This window comes from Erithacus rubecula (assembly GCF_903797595.1).
Source record: "Erithacus rubecula genome assembly, chromosome: 6".
In the NCBI taxonomy this organism is placed as follows: Eukaryota; Metazoa; Chordata; class Aves; order Passeriformes; family Muscicapidae; genus Erithacus; species Erithacus rubecula.
Genome location: NC_136688.1, coordinates 46,697,853 through 46,714,727, shown reverse-complemented (window position 1 = coordinate 46,714,727; position 16,875 = coordinate 46,697,853). Strand labels below are relative to the sequence as shown.

Here is a 16,875-nt window from a genome sequence, read left to right as displayed (position 1 = left end):
GTCTTCATGGAGCACATCCTCTTTGAAGTAATCAAAAGTGCTGCTTTTCAAAAAAATAGCTGTATTTTCTTCAAGAAAAAAAAATCTACTTGAAGAGCTGTTTAGATTTTAGACAAGTGAAGTGATGGAAAAGAGCAGAAACAGTAGATTTCATAGTATCACCATTCAATGGGGAAATCCTGTGTGACTTCAAACTTCAAATATACCCCTTGTAGTGTGCATTTGAAAGCTCTAAAATGCATGTTGAGATACACCCTGTAAAAGCAAGTGGTTTTCACTCACTAGGTTAGAGGTTTAAGACTGAAGGCTCCCAAACTTTATTCTCTCTATAGCTATTACCATACAAGCAACAAATCACTTCTGTATTTCAGTTTTCATTAGTCTGCAAAGTGAAGAATCATTTCACTGTTTTGAGGCTAAATTGTACATAAAATCCTTCATGCTTTGAAGGCTGTGCATATATACTAAACCAAAAAAAGTTTAAATCAATGATTTTTTTTTTTTTAATTCAATACTCATCCAAAGCCCCTTTTAACTTAATTTACTGTTAAATGCCTGGCAAATTTTTATAGAAGCTCATCTTTAAAAGATGCTAAGTAAGTCCCTCATGCAAGCTTTGATTTAGGAGGGTAACTATAAATGCAGACACACATTCCTGCACCTGTGCAGGAGCAGTCTCATGGCTTTTTATGTAAAACTGCTGCAACAATGAAAAGAAAAAAAATTTCCCTGTTGTTTGCTAAATTAACATCTTTTAATGGCAAAGTTGTTTCAAAATTCATATTGAACTTCGCCTTTGGATTCTTCTTAGGTAATTATAAACCATCACCACCTGCACATACTTTAGGTAAACAAGGTCCTTTGGAGATTACAACATGTATTTCTACAGCTAGAACAACGTTTCTAGTGACTCCCTCCATCTTTAAGGATGCTTGTTTATTCATTCTGATTCTAAAGATCTTAAAACATTAATGTCATTTGAGAATAAAAGTCACCCTTAGCAGGCTTTGTTTCTTCTTGAAAGGGGACTATAAGCCTGCTGTTCTGCCAGCATTTCTATAGTCCAACTAAGATGTGATCCTCAAAAGTTGGGAAGATACAAATGCTTGTTGTTACATACAGCACTGTGCATTTGTCTGTTATACCCTATGACTACCATGGATTTTATGGCCTTACCATGGCCTTCCTAACAATCCTTTGCTCTTGGCCTACTCCCTTACTTCCAGAGAAACAGGGCATAACAAGAAGCTGGATGATTAAAAAAATTGTTGAAAATAAATCCTGAATCCACTTAGCCATTTTAGTCCTATTTTCCATGTAACTAAAACCTGTTTTCCCTGGGAGATTCCAGGAAAGGCCTCAAGTAGTTAAATCAGTGAGAACTTTCTATAGCCATGATCAGGTCACACCAGAGACAGCACTGCTTTGACAGAGCAATTAAACAAAACAAGCAGCATCCCAAAGAAAAAGCCAAAATCAGATAATGAACCACAACCCTTCACAGAGCACTGTGTTCATCTCAACTCTTTCAGACAAAAAGCAAGCTTGACCTATCACCCAGCTCCATTAACAACCCAAACCCTTCCCACTCCCACTCTCTTTACCTTTCCTTATTGTCTTTCCACCTTTGCTCACAGATTCCTTAACTTACAGGTGACACCTATCTTGTAACTAATGAGTGGTTTTTTTCTCCCACAGTCCTGTAATATGGATATTGACAACCCTATGTAAGAAGATCTGGTTTCTGCAAAAGGGACATGCAAATCAGATTAGACAGGGATTTATTGATCAGGCTGCCAGCTCTGCTTTTTAATATTGCCTTTCTTAGATGCAAGCACTGCCAGGTTCTTACTGGGATTCTTGGTGACAACTCAGGAGAGATTTTCCTTGGTACAATTAATTCTTCGATTTCATGTTCTCAAGCTTGGTTGTTTTCTATGCACTCTGTTAGTATTGACAGACTCTCAGAAAAGTCCTGCCAAAGATTTCTAGCCTACTTTTTAAAGAGAATCAGATGAAAATAAGCCTACATGTTTGTGACATCTAAAATAAAGGCACTTAAGTATTTCAGGGCATTTAGATGGTACAAATTTACTTCTTCAGAGCAGACAAGCAATGAAGAATATTGACCATGTCCAAACATTTGCTAGCAAAATTAAGGCAAGTCATTAGGGCTGAGTAACACACTTGCTGTGTAACCTGTTAATATGCCCTGAGGCGTTAACAGATGTTTTCTCAGGAAAACAACTTTTGTGTTAATTTATTTTAATGCTCCCAACACAAAATTAGCAGCACGATTTTGCAAGCGTTTGCAACCTGCTTCCCTTCTGCTCCTCACTAGGACCAGTTCAAGATGAGCAAAGAAACCTTATACTTTGATGAAGGTTTAAGACAGTAGATCAGGTTTGAAATATGAACAAACTCATTTGCTTAAACCAAAGCACCTTGTTTCATATCAAAGAGGTGTGAAGTTGCTAGCAAATACAAAAGATTATCTTAATTTATGATCTGGTGGATAGGTTGGCTCACTCAGTTCAGCCTTTTAACACAACAGCAACAACAAGGGCATCCTCAGAATAAAATGTAAATAATACAGTAATGGTTTTCAGTTTGGCAAACGCTCATACCACAAGCCTATAACAGAATAACAATCCCATGTAAGTTTACATGCACTCACAACTATTTCACTGTAAGCTCTCAGCAGGGCAATCCATCCAAGATGGATGCAGCAGCATCTCCCCAGAGAAGCAGCCAGCTGGAACACACAAGAACACAAAGCAGGAATGGGACTGGCAGCTTCACACACCCAGCCCTCTAGGTGGCCACGCTTCTGCACAGCCCTGCTGCCTGCCCTATCCTTACTGCAGCACACCCAAAATCAAGACCAGGCAGTTTTGCCTCTCTCTTCACCAAAGATGACAAGGACAGGTCCCAATTTTTGCTCTTGGCTGTCCTCAGCAACTTCAGTCAGCCACCCCAGGCACGCTCTTGACCACTATTACCTGTTCCATCTTCACTTTACAGCAGAGGAACCCGGCAGAACATGCAGCTGTAGCAGCTTCCCCCATCCCCTCACCTCCTGTGACAAGCTGCTTCTCCTGGGGAGAAAAAAAGTCACCCTTTCCTCTGCAGACCCTGCTACATCCTCCTGACCAAGGATTCTTCATGGATCCTTCCAGCTGGCACCAGCCCCCCAGTATTAGCTCAGTGACAACCCACTGGTTGTCATGCCACACTCCAGTATTATCAGTTGCCTTCTCCACTGCCTAAGAGCACAAGAAAAGCAGGTGTAAATCTCTCCTCAAGAGAGGGATGGGTTTTTTTTCTCAAAGAAGTCAGTTTATCTGTGGCATTCCTTTGGGATTAGAAGCACAGGCTCCCTTTTGCCTCTAGATTGAGGGACAGCAGAGGATGATGAGCAGAGTGCACAGTACTGCCCTTCTTCTAAAATGATCCCCTAGAACTAGTTTCTTGGGGAAAATACTCTTAACCAACAACAAAATAAAGCTCTTTGTGATCATCTGAAGTTTACAATTTAAGTAGATGGTAATTATTTTATTGCAGCTGGTTTAACATGATCATTTTTATAAATGTAGAACAACCACTCATGCATACATTGGCTGGAAATGCACAGCTTGCATGGGGATGCAGGCAGAAGTCCCAGTTTCATTCCCCACTGTGGCTTTGTCACACACACTTTATGGAATCGCTGTTGCTTTTACTTGCTCAATAACATGTTCCAGTCAGGTAGAGATTGATGTAAACACTACTATGTATGTTATACAAAGGTTTAATCAAGTAATTAGAATCTAAAGAGAGGAAGAAAGTAGAGAAAATAGAAAACTTCCATGTTTTTTAAAAGAAGGAACTCCTGCTGGGAGAAAAAATTTGCTGCAGAGAGGATAAAGCTACCTGACAATTATTAAGTTCCCTTTATGTTAAATTGCTGGCAGATACTACTGAAAAATATTTAGCTTGTGCAGAAAACTAGAGAGCTATGCAACAAAAAATTTGGCGGATTCTTTTTTAAATAGATTTATTTAGTAGTCAGACTAAGAGTTAACTATTGAAGCAGAAAATAATTAAATTTTCTTCACTACCTTTTTGTTTACTGGGTACATTCATTTCAATAGGTCGACACAAATAACCAAAGACTTTTGAAATTTACTTTTTCTAAACATGTTGTTTAGAGAATGTAAAACTTGTTTTACATTCAGAATGGCAAAATCTACTTGGGATTAGCAATAAGAAAGTTCATTTAATCTGAATTCAAATGCTCAGAACAAACCTTTATCAATACCCTAAGCTTTGCATGATGTGATGTGGCACATGAACAGAAGAAATCTTGCACTCACACCTCCATTCCTTACAGCCACAAGTGACTGCCCCAGGTGGAACTTCCTCCTACACAGTGGCCACAGAGTAACCTCCTCAGACCTGTGTGGTGACCAGTGAACACACACAACACACATGCTGCATTTAATCCTGCTGACCCTGACTGCATTACAACTATACAGTAAGCTGTTATCAGGTGGGCAACTCCTGTGCAGAATGTTATAGTAGAGTTTCTCCACTGCTTGCTCAAGTGGGTGGGAGAGATTTAGAACCAGAACTTGCATCAAAACTCTTCTGTCTACAGGTTCCAGTCCCGTTCTCATCTTTCACTGACCATTTATAATTTCTTCTTTCTCCAGAACATATTTTATATCCTGTGCAGTGGAAAACATCTTAGACTTCAAATCAAAAGTAGTGTCAGTTTAATTAGACATTTTAAATAAAGAGCAACTACTGCAGACAATCAACATAAAACACAGTTTATTTCCAACCATTTGCCTAATTCACAAGCAGACTGGTCTGTATTAATTAAACTGCATTTAAAAATAGCTTGGTTAGCTTTTAACCATAGCACTATTGCTGTAGAGCTGAAGCTACACTGGTTAGTATAATTTGTTTTCATTTAGAGAAATGTGGTTAGGTAGGTACTGAACATTTCAGAGACTTCTCACAAAGAAATATTTATCTATTCAGTAACCTCTCTGCTGCACTCATCTCATCCACATGAACATTTAATCTGTAAATCTCGTGTTTGAAGACTATGTTCTCCTGAGCTCATTAGTCAGGAGAAGACACTTGGAAACACAACAAATATAAAAAGATAACAAGCAAATAATACAAGATTACAGTAATAACTGAAGTATTCTCCTGTACTATTTCAAGCTAGAATACTGAAGTCTTAAACAATTCCCACATTTTAGCACTGACATAGAACTGCCATACACAAAGTACATAAGCAAGGGGAAAGCTGTTTTGCAAGAGGTAGAAAAGGTTTTTATAAAATATTTAGGCACAATTCTTAGCAGTTTTAAAAGCCATCAGAAAGTTACCAAATAATAATGACCACTATATACGTGTTTGTACAAGTTCTGTTTATTTTTACCCTTTGGAATAAAAGTATATTTCATGCACTCTCATATAATCTTATCTTCTCCTATATTGTTGGAAAGCTGTTTTTCTCCTATATTGTATGTGATTACACAGGTTTTACAGGCTCTCAGGAACTCTTATCACCAGGAATTAAACAAAAAAACAGATGCACTATTACTTAATGCTTTTTCAAGAGAAGCAAGGGAATGCAAATGCTGTTTGTATAGGTTCAGGTATTAAAGAGCAGAGAATCACACACACAAAATCCATAAAAATATTATTAGTTCTTTTGGTTTACTCCCACCTCAATGAAGAAGAGCGCTTTTAGAAGTGAACTTTTTAAAAACACAAATGTTCACAAATGTTTGCTTTACAGTGCAGTGGTTATACTCAAATTTTCACAATACCCATAAATCAAAATACCAAGATCACTACATTTACCATGAGCTAAGAGACATTCACTTAGTGTCAGTTCAGACAGATGCCTTCCTCGACCTAAAGTATGTAAGGCTTTATGGGTAACAAGTTCTTATTGGAGATTTGCTGTATTCCCATCACAGCTGCTTTTTTGCTCATTTTACTTTTTCTCTTGGTCTTTTTCTGCATCCAGAAGCGCTGAACGGATTCCTAATTTCTTCAGCTCTTCTACAAGATCTCCATTCTGATGCATCTGGAGGAGTATATCACAGCCACCAACAAATTCACCATTGAGGTACACTTGTGGGATGGTAGGCCAGTTGGAGTAGTCTTTTATTCCTGAATAAGAAAACAAAAATTATTAGAGGTTTTCCTCCTCTCCTAATAGAATTGTATTTTTAAAGGAATGCATTGCTTCCACCTGAATCTACCACTGATATTTGAATTTCTTTCCCATAAAGGCAAAAAAAGATACCTATATAACAGGAGCACTACCACAAAAAAAAAATAAAAAACAAAACCACTATGTTAGAGTAGGTTTGTTTCTCAGCCCAACTCAAAGATGTGGGTTAAAAGATATGGAGTCAGCTCCTACACTGACTTCAAGCAGGAATAGGAAAAACATTGCATCTCTTTTTACTCTCAACAAGAAAACATGACTCTTTCAATCAATTACAGAAATGAGAAGTATTGAAAAATTGAGAACTGTTCACTTTCTGTTATATTTCCCAGAGGGACTTTAAAATATTTTATGTTCTTACTGAACTCACAGTTACACTTATTCCTGCAATTTCAATTGCAAGATACATTTGCCCCTGTAGAGGCCCTATGAATTTCAAATTGCTTTATCTTTCAATGCCAGACCTTACAGCACATGGGAGGGGCACAAAGGCTGAAGTCTCTTTAAAAGTGCTCATTTAACAAAATACAGCTCAAGTCACAATTATGAACTACAGAATTAAAGTTTAAAACTATACTTCACAGAAGGCAAATGTAAGACCACCCAAAACATAAATTGAGCAGCTGATACACACTGAAACCAGCTTGCACTTAGACATCACACAAAAAATTATACAGAAGAATCTTCATATCTAATTTTCCTTTTAAATGACCCTTAAATGACCCCTTTTTAAATGACCCTTCACACAAAGCCCTTATTTCTGTGGCAAAGGAAATAGCTAAAACCTACTGCTGCATATTTTTATAACACAACCACAAAAATTTGATTAGATGACAAGTTTTGAATTCAACATTTTTATTTATTTTCAACATGCAATGCCTGGAATTTTTCTGCCAAAGGCATGAAAGCCCATATGGCAAACTGAACTCTACAGAGGTACCTTTTCAGAACATCAGAGTCCACCCACCTTGGAAGCCAATCCCTCAACAACAAATATTAGACCTGAGTAGCTGATAGCACGAGAACTTGTTTTCCACTTAGAAAACATTTTAGTCTCTAGAGACAAAAAAGGCAAAACCCAAAATACTTGAGGTAAAAAAAAAAACTATGTAAGGAAATTATGCTTGCTTTTTTGGAACTTAAACCACTTTATTTTTTAATAAATGTGTAGGTGCAAAAATATACAATGGGCTTGTTACTTTAATGTATAAAAGATGCAATATAGCTAATAATTCCCCCTAGCAAAATACAACATGCATTAAAAATCCACTAAAATAATACTAACTTAAAAAAAAAAAAAAATATTGTTGTGACTAAGCGTTCCTCACCACTACATATGTCAGCTGATTTTATTCTGACTTCAGATTTTGTGCATGGACAACCAATGTTTCTTAAGCCCAAAATAGAAAGTTTAGCATATAAATCAAGGCCACAGAGAACCCATAACCATCTAACCTTCATCATCATCACTTATAAATTCTTCCTTAGTTTGCAGAACTTCTAAGCTTTGATGTCAACTTGCACTTAGCAATATTTTCTTAAGTGCCCTTTGGCCTTTGAGTACTCAAAACTGCTTAAACCATCCTAAATATTTTTTAACCCATCAAAGTTTCAATGAAAAACTGTGTTCCATGATTAAGACGTGCTTTAGGATGACTCTGGTCACAGAGCCACTGCAGACATGAAAGGCTCATTTTTCTTAAGATACTGCAATGCTAAACATTAATTGAAAACCAAGGGCTCTGCATAATAAACCTACTGCTAACAAGCATTCCAAGGTAATATCTACTCCAATAATTCTTTCATGGAAATACTTTCTTCAAGGACCCAACTGCACACACACACAAGCACTGATAGTACTTTCAAGGACCTATCCAGCTTCAGATAAAAATAAGAATACCATCAAGCTCAGCTGCTTTGTGTGCTACATTTCCCGTGCTGGACAAGCTGCTTTAAATGCCTCTGTGCTGGGGCTCTCCCAGGGCACACACTGACCATTCCCTCCACTGGGCACCCAAGCAGTGGTGTTAAAGCAGTTACTGACACTGCAGCAGTGGTGGTAAAGCAAGGTAGCCTGGGCTATGCTTGCTGCATTCAGGATGCACGTTTGTGATGATCCCAAGGGATCTCTATCCCCCCTCTCTGCAGACTGGCTCCTTGCTGTACTTCAGAAGCTGCAGCTTCTGATCTGAACCACTGTTTACTTTGGAAAAAACACTCCACAGGTCAGGGGCTCAGCCTGATAGCTGTGGGAGCACATTTAAGGTAACTGTGAAACCAGGATCGGTGCAAAGAGCTACTGAAACGGGTACCCAGAACACTCCCAGCCCTCTCTCCAGCTCCAGTTACCAATTCTCAGCCTCTCCTGGTAGCATTAGCACTAATGAAGGATGGGCCACATCAAAGAACTGAATGAAGCAACACTCATGCCTACCATACTTGCTCCAGAAAAGCAACACGTTTTCGTGGACATCACAGAATCATTAAGGTTGGAAAAGACCTCTAAGATCATATAATCCAACTGTTAACTCAGCACCACCATTTACCAGTAAACCATATCCCAGTGTCAGATCCCCAAACACTTACAGGAACAGAGATTCACCCTTCCCTGTGCAGCCCATTGCAAAGCCTGAATACCACTGGCACCAATACAAGCTTTACTGAGGGAAGGCTACCTAAGGGTGGGAGGAAGGATCAAGAACACCTGATTGGCAGCATGCCATGCTCAGATAATGTAGATGCAACAACAAAAATAATCTGAGGGTGAACTACCCCAACAGTTTAAACCACCTATTATCCAGTATGTAATCCCAAACTTCTCTGCCTCAGTGACTGGGATCAGTCTAACGCTGTCCAATGCTGAGAGCCAGCTTAGAGAAACATAAATTGCCAGGGGCTCAAGAGAGTGCCAAAGTCTCTTAAACCATCTTTGATAAGGAAGGATTTGTGTCAGGGAAGTATCTTCAGCTCAAGTTCAGATAGATAATGTGAAATACCAACATCTTTGGTTTAATAAATTTCACAGATCTGAGTTTTAGGTAGAGGCAAGCAGGGGAGTTGTTCCAGCTTTACAGCTTGCCATATTTTAGGACAGGATATGTTTCACCAAATTGAAATGTAACTAGCTAAAAATAAGGTGTTTCAATAGATACAGGCAAGAAACCAAGAATTCAGACATGCCTGAATCACTCTTTCTCCAACAGCCTGCCCCGACTACAAATGTATCAGCACACATATATTCAAACACTGAAGTTAGGTTCAGGTGAACACAATGCTGTGGCCAGCTCTTATACAGCAATCTCCTTGCAGAACAGTCATTTGTGGATGAACTTGATACTTTCACAGCTAAAGATTCCACACCCCCTCACGAGCCCCCATGCATGCAGTGCAGATACATTCACAGAGACAGCCTAGCCAAGGCTCACATGCTGCCTGTCTCTGGCACTTGAGGCCAGATCCTGGCCTCCAGACACTCACTGCTGAAATACAGCTGGCAACTTAGAGAAGTACAACTTTCAGCAGCCTTGTCCTTTCCTCTGTCAGAGATTGCTACCCACAGAAGCAGGCACATCCTGGCTTTTTAGGTAATACAGTTGAAGCAGTACAAGAAGTCTGCTGCCCTTGAGAATAGCTGTATTGCTCCCCAACTCTTCAAAGCTCCTTCCTCCATGCTGGCTCTGGCACTCAGCTCAGTACAAACTGCTACTTCAGCTTGCAGGTCCAATGATCCAGTTAATAAATTGAGCTCGCCCTCTGCACAGTTGGGCAGGTGCCAAAGCTGGTGCATGCAAAGGAACAGAACAACTTCTTTAAGCACCTGAGAACCAGCAGGATATTGTGCAAGGGTACTCTGTAACTGCATTCTATGTAGCTTAGACACTGGAGGGCTGGATCAAGACACCAATTTAAAGCTCTGGTAGACAGGAGGGCAATAACCTCTCTCACTACATAGCACTAGCCCGAGTTCATGTGCAGGAAAAACTTAAGTTACATAGAAAGAAAATATTATCTATTCACATGGTCAAGTGCTCAGAGACTATAATTTTATAAATGCACTGCTCATTCAGAGGCTCACAAAAGCCCATTCAACCAAAAGTAAAATGCTAATGGTTAGATTTCAGGGTTTTGTTTCCTCCTTTTAATTTATGAGTTGTGGGAAGAGATAAGAGTTTGTCCTAGTAAACTGTACAATTAATAAATTCAGACATGCAAGAAAAGTTTAGAAAATTACCGTGATTTGTTCACTTGCAAAGGCAGAGGAAGATTTACTTGAACAAAACCAACTTTCATTAACAAAAGATGTAATTACACAGAAATTCCAGTATCTAAGCTTTTACACCATACCAACTATTACAGTAGTGACTTGAAAAATCAGCTTTAGCTAAGAGCTAATGAAGAATTGAGTTAGTCAGATGACACCAAAACCAAAGGAGAACAAAGTCACCTGATACATGCCAGCACATGGCTTTACAGCACATTTTAGTGCATTCTGGGCAAGAGCTGTTAATGCCACAGACCTACAAGACTAATTACTATGTACCTGTATATATACCTTTTGCTTTAAAAATTTCTCAAATAACCACATAGAACCTCAGTCAGCTATGGGCACTGAAGAGGAAAAGATGAAAAGCATTACCAGAACAGACTACTAGCTTTCCGCAACTGGCAAAAAAACTTTTATAGAATAACTACTACCACTTGTGCAGTAATGGTGAAACTAGTACGAAGTATATCTTGTGCAAGTAAGTAGCATAAACTTGTACTTTATCAAGAGAATCCCAGCAGGCAGTACCAGCTGGGAATGAAGTACTACAAGAAAGTCACATATGAAATTTCACCATACTGTTCACAGGGAAGACAAATCTGATAACAAAATATTTCAGGGATCTTTACTGCAGCTCTCTATCTCTGAACCAGGGAGGCAGCGTGGCACAAAGAGCCTGACCTCAAATCATCACCCTGCACACACAACTGCGCTCTGCTGATAGCTGAGACCTCCTGAACACGGGCAGGGTCACAAAAACCAAACCAGGGCGTTTGGGCAGCGACTTCAATGGCACATCTCTGCAACACATTTCTAGTTCTAACATCCAAACAGAATCACAACATGAATTAGGTTAGAAAAGACCTGTGAGACCATCGATTCCAACCCATGACGGAACACCATCTTGTCAAATGGACCATGGCACTACATGCCTCACCAGTCTTTCCTTAAACACCTCAGGGACGGTGACTCCAACACCTCCCTGGGCAGCCCATGCCAATGCCTTATCACCCTTTCTGTGAAGGAATTCCTCTTAGACTCCAACCCAAAGCCCCCCTGGCATAACTTGCGACTGTCCTCTCGTCCTATTGGGGAGAAGAGGCCGATCCCCACCAGGCTACAACCTCCTGTCACGTAATTGTAGAGAATAATAAGCTCACCCGTGCCATGCAGCACGGCATTCCTCCAGTGCCAAACTCCGCCAAACTCCCTCAGCCGCCTCTCACAGGACATGGGCTCCAGACCCTTCCCCAGCTTCCCCGCCCTTCTCCCTATGATGCTGACCTCGTTAAAACAGGGCAGAGCCCAACCCAGCCCACCCCACAAAGCAAGAACAGGCAAGTTACAGGTGGGACAAGGGGCAGGGGCGTTAAGACAAGCCCGACCTGCCAGCGGCTCCCGAGGGCCCTTCCCACAGGGAGGCGGCCGCGGCTCTGCCCCACCAGGAGCCGGCTCGGGCCGCACAGGCCCCGGGAGGCGGCACCCAGAGGTGACCCCGGCCCGGCCCGGCCCGGCCCGGCGCTGACCTTGGCGGAGGTCGGGGTCCTGCAGCACGTCGTGGGCGCGGTAATCCTCCACGCCGTGCAGCCGCAGGATCTGCACCACGGCGTTGCTGAAGCCGCAGAGCGGCTGCGCCGGGCTGCCCTTCATGAACACCACCACCGGGTGCTCCCGCACCAGCCGCTCCACCGCCTCTCGCGACCCCGAGCCGCCGCCGCCGCCGCCGCCGCCCTCAGCCCCGCCGCCCTCCCCGGCCGCCTGGCTGAGCGGGCGCCCGGCCCGGCCCCGCAGAGCGGCGGCGGCGGCGGCTCCGATCCGCCACCCCGTCCGCACCGCCGCGCTCATCGTCCCGCCGCCGGCACCGCCGCACCGCGCCCGCACCCCCGCCCATTGGCGCACGGCGCGGCGGGCCGCCGGCGAGCTTCCTCCGCATAGGCGCAGAAACCCGCCAATCAACATCCACAGCCAATAGCGCTGAGATACAGCGAGATCTGTCCCGCCCAGCAACCCTGAGGTGGCTTCGCTCTCCTAGTGGATAGAATAGAGCCGCTGCGGCTGCATTGGGAGAGGGACCTGTCAATCTCACTCCCCCGCAGGCGCGATTGGTCAGGCTGCCCCGGGGCGGGGCTTTTTCGGGATGCCCGGAGACCAGCGGGCGATGGGCGTGAGGCGCTTTCCGTTTCCGGGTGTTGGCCGCACGCGGGGTGTGCGGTTCCTCCATCCCGGGCCCTGCGCCATCCCCGGGATGGACGGGATGCGCTTCCCTCCCGCGCCCCCACCGCCGGCTCCGCGGGGAGCGCCGAGCGGCACGGCGGGGAGCCCTTGCGGGGCGGGCGCTGCTCCCTTCGGGCCTGGGGGCGCTCGAAGACCCCCCGGGCCGTGCCGGCGCCGCCGGCCTTCGAGCGGGGTCCGGGTTTTATCCCGCCGGCGCTTTGGTGGTACAGGCGGCGGTGGAGCTCCCTCGGGCTGGGGCTGTCTAGGGATCGAGGGGTGGAGCCGGGCTGCGCTGGGGTTGGCCGGGTGTGCGGGTGAAGGCGCTCGGGCAGCGGGGCCGTGCAGCCGGCGGGGGCTGTGTGTGGGCAGCTGGCTAAGTGCTGCATGCGTCTGTCGCCTTCCTGGCTTTGGCTGTGTCTGGGGACCGATTTGATTGCGGGTTTGGTTGATTTTTGGTGGGATAAAGCAGGCGGTTTGTCCCTGAGAAAGTAGCGGTGCTTTGCATGCTCGAGTTTGGTGCTGAGAGGGGAGACTCGAGTAGTTTCGCACAGCTTGACCTGTCCCCCGAGCAGCTGGCAGGGGTGACAGCGGGATGGGAAAACGGGAGCTAGTTTGGGCTGGCTGCCTGCTGAAAAGGATGGTCCAGTCGCTGCTGGAGCAAAGGCAGGACTGCCTGGTGTTAGCCAGAGAAGTGCTGGATTGGAACGTGTCCTGCAGACGGCCGCCTGTGCAGCCAGCTTTGCTCGGTCTCCTGGCAGATGCCGTATTCTTTCCAAGAACTTGGCACAGAGCGTGGCGGTCTCCTAAAGCAGCAGGGCCTATCCTGTAAGTAGAAGAAAATGTTGGAGAGTTTTCCTCTGTACTAAAATACAGTCTCTCACAAATAACAAGTCACAGTGTATTTCGAGAGCTAATTTATATTGCAACTGTAGCATCTGGACTCTTGGTATATTAATGAGCATTTGTCTTATTTGCATTTGTGAAGAAAAGAACTTTTACTATCCAGTTCTGTTCTTGTGACAGCTTTGTAAACAGGACCAGGTTGCTTTCAGCATTCAGAAAAGTGTTTGCTTAATTCTTTTTTTTTTTTTGTGGAATCCAGCTGATGTTTGAGTGATGCCTTTGTTGTAATTTTTAAGCCATCCGCAGGATCACTTCTATTGCCTTTTATTTAAATTTATTAAGAACAGACTCCATAGGGAATTGTTGCAAATTTGCCCTTTGTCATCCCATGTGAATAGGTTATGAATAAGTACAGTGTTGCTGCAGTGTTTAAAAATAGATGTATTTATGAGTAGATGTACTTATTTCTATGTTTAATCTGAAGGCAAAGTTCATATGTTGCTGGTGTGCACCATGTTTTTTGTGAGTTGGTATGTTTTGCTTTCAACAAAACATCACCAGGTAGACTCAGCCATGGTTATGAAGACACAGAGGACTGTGTGCTTTCTGTGGTTAATATGTTGTGATTAACATGGTGAAGGTTGTGCTGTATGAAAAAAAAAATGCTCTCTTTGTGCTGGATGGAACTGCAGTAACTTATGCAGTGCAAAAGTATGTTTTCCTATTTGCTGTACTGTTTCAATATACAAAGACATAACAAGTGTTAAATGCAATATCCCAAGTGGTCTCTTTATATTTTAATCAAGTGTAAAGACTCCTGGCACTTTTAGATCCTGAGGAGTCAAAGTGGAATTAAATAAAAATTGATTGACAAGAAAGATAGCTTTTTATTCTTAAAGACAACTGTTTACTTTCAACAAAATATCGGGCTATGAGCAGAACACTGTCGTATTTGCCTTCCTGAATTTTGTCTTTCTACAAATGGGTGGTTCATTAAAAATAATGAACATAAAGACATCAGGCTCACGTGTAATAAACCCTTGCGAGTGTGTATGTAGCCAGAGCTGTAGTTTAGCCCTCTGCAGTCTAAGAGGTGCCCTTGGTTGTTGGTACCCTGGGCATACCAGGCTTGCAGAGAGAGCAGCAGCGTGAGGAAGCCGAGGCATGGCTGTCAGAGCTCAGCAGCGTGCACAATGTTCCTCCAACAGGTGCCACTCTGTTGCCACGGAGATAATGACTATGCCCGTGTCATTATTGATCTATCAACAGTAAGAGCAATTTTGCAGTCTGATATTGTTTGGCAAATAGAGTAACATCTGCTGAACACTGAAAAAACTGCTATAAAATGCTGGAAAGCTTCTCAGAAGTCTTGTGTACTAGGTTAAATAGAGGTACTGAATTTGTAATTACTGTGGTTTTATGAGATTGGCTTATGAGATATTAAGCTTAAAAGAATGTTTTTTTAATAAAATATTTAGTATGGTCAAATGCAACATGTAGCACTCAATTAGAGGATAAACAATTTTACCTACTGATAATACTTAGAACAATTTGTCCATGTACACTCTAGAAACAGATAATTATGTCACCAGGTCCCGTTTTCTATTTGTCTAAGTGAAACTTCTTGTGTTTTCCAGATCATGATTTAAATCATCTGTTCAGAAGAAATATTAATGGGATTCCCATAAGACTCCTGACATTTTGCTGATGTTCCTGTTAGAAGACTTATCACCTCATTTTGAAAACACTTGTAAAAGCACAAGTGTTCTAACTGCAGGGCTTAAATGTTCAGTCAGTCCTAAACTGATTTAACTTCAAACATTCTGCTGCAGAACAGAATTTTCATGTATAAATTTGTGGTTTGTTCTCACATGGTGTACAAGGAGGTGGGCATCCAAGAACGATACTGTCAGCAAAAAGTTTTTTATTAGTTTTTAAAAATGTGAGGGCTAAGTTAGCTAGTGAGAAAGAAAGGTCTCATTTCAGCTTATCAGAACAGGACATGTCTTCATGTTCAAGTCTGATATCTCTGTGTCATTCTGAGTTGTGATAGTGACTGAAAATTAAGTCCCTTGTTGTGCCCTAACAATTGAGCTCTATTTAGGAGAGGTTTTTTTGTTTTGTTTATTAAAATTTTAAGTGGGATAGCTTGAGCTTCAGCTCTTTTGCATGCCAGGTAAATCTCAGTGTAGCATCACAGTGACATCTGGCAGCACAACATACCCTCAGTTTTGAGAGCATTATGAATGCATAAAATGTACTAAAAATTCTGGACTGCCTAAATTGTGAATACTGGAAACACATCTATGTTATTTTGGAAATCTGCTAGTTTTAAATTGTGCAACAAACAGCCAAACCATAGAAATGCTGTGTGGGTTTTACAGGGAAATTGACATTTTTGGAATCTGAGCTATACCTAACTTCCTATTTTGGATCTAACCTGGAGATGTATAAGCAAGTTTGTGTCTGAACTGGATAGGTAATTAAAGGATTTATGGCATATTCCTAAGAGGGTGTTTGCATTAGCCTTATAATACAGCAGTCCATTTCATAAATGAGAGACAGGAAGAATATTTACAAAATGACCTGTATCAATTTCACTGATGGGGTTAAACATGACCATTTTTCTATTTAAACCATATAAAGATAGCTTTGATAGAGAGGGGTCATGGTAATCATCCAAAGAAATGTCTGAGCCCCACATTTAACCAATAGAATGGAAGATCATGTTGAGGCTTGAGTGTGGCCTTTAAATAAGGCACTCTTTAGACCATTTACTTGTTAATGATGCTGATATCACTGTGTCTCTTTTCACTGAGCTTTGTAAGGTGTGACACTGTCCTGAAGCAAGGGCAAATAGTATGACCTCTAATAGAGGAGCAGATTTATTCTTTGGGATAAGCAAGCTGCTTGCAAGCTTCTGGCATGTGAAAATCTGTTAAATTCTTGTTTCTGATTTGCACAGCAAAAGTGCTGGAAGTGTCTCGGCCTTTAGCAAGGCTGGGAAAACCCCAGAGCAGTGAGTGTAAGATTGTTGTCCCCAGCTGAGGTCTGCTGGCACGCTCTGTCACAGCAGCAGTGACAGGGCTGCTTTCACTGGCTCTGTTTATTTTACAAACGTGCAGGTGCAGTGAGGCCCAAGAGCACCGGTGAGTATCGTCTGTGTCGTGACCACGAGGGGGCCCTGGCAGCTTGGGTCTGGGTGAGCCTGGAGTTACACACGGGTACAAAGGCAGGGCTGATTGCTTGGAGCCTCCGTGGTAACATCCCTTCTTGTTCAGCACTTCTGAATACCTCTTCTATATATTTTTTT

At 42.5% G+C, this 16,875-nt stretch overlaps 1 protein-coding gene and 1 long non-coding RNA gene across 2 annotated transcripts; one reads left to right on the top strand and one right to left on the bottom strand.

Annotated features, from left to right (window-relative positions):
* Positions 1 to 4,798: 4,798 nt before the first annotated feature.
* Positions 4,799 to 12,479, bottom strand: GLRX5 (glutaredoxin 5). Its single transcript, XM_079309578.1, has 2 exons — positions 12,032 to 12,479; positions 4,799 to 6,180 (listed from the first exon to the last, which is right to left on the bottom strand). The coding sequence occupies exons 1-2, from the start codon at positions 12,462 to 12,464 to the stop codon at positions 6,002 to 6,004; spliced, it is 612 nt and encodes a 203-aa protein (XP_079165704.1). The 5' UTR covers positions 12,465 to 12,479; the 3' UTR covers positions 4,799 to 6,001.
* Positions 12,480 to 13,161: 682 nt separating this feature from the next.
* LOC306803714 lies at positions 13,162 to 16,071 on the top strand. Its single transcript, XR_013774671.1, has 2 exons — positions 13,162 to 13,544; positions 15,200 to 16,071. It is a non-coding gene; the product is annotated as an uncharacterized lncRNA (long non-coding RNA).
* Positions 16,072 to 16,875: the final 804 nt, after the last annotated feature.

Bases quoted from the DNA above. Each gene is read 5' to 3' on its own strand.
- GLRX5 (XM_079309578.1), bottom strand. From the start codon at position 12,464: ATGTTGATTGGCGGGTTTCTGCGCCTATGCGGAGGAAGCTCGCCGGCG. The intron at 6,181-12,031 runs GTCAGCGCCGGG...TTTCTTATTCAG, and splicing joins GGACCCCGACCTCCGCCAAG to GAATAAAAGACTACTCCAAC.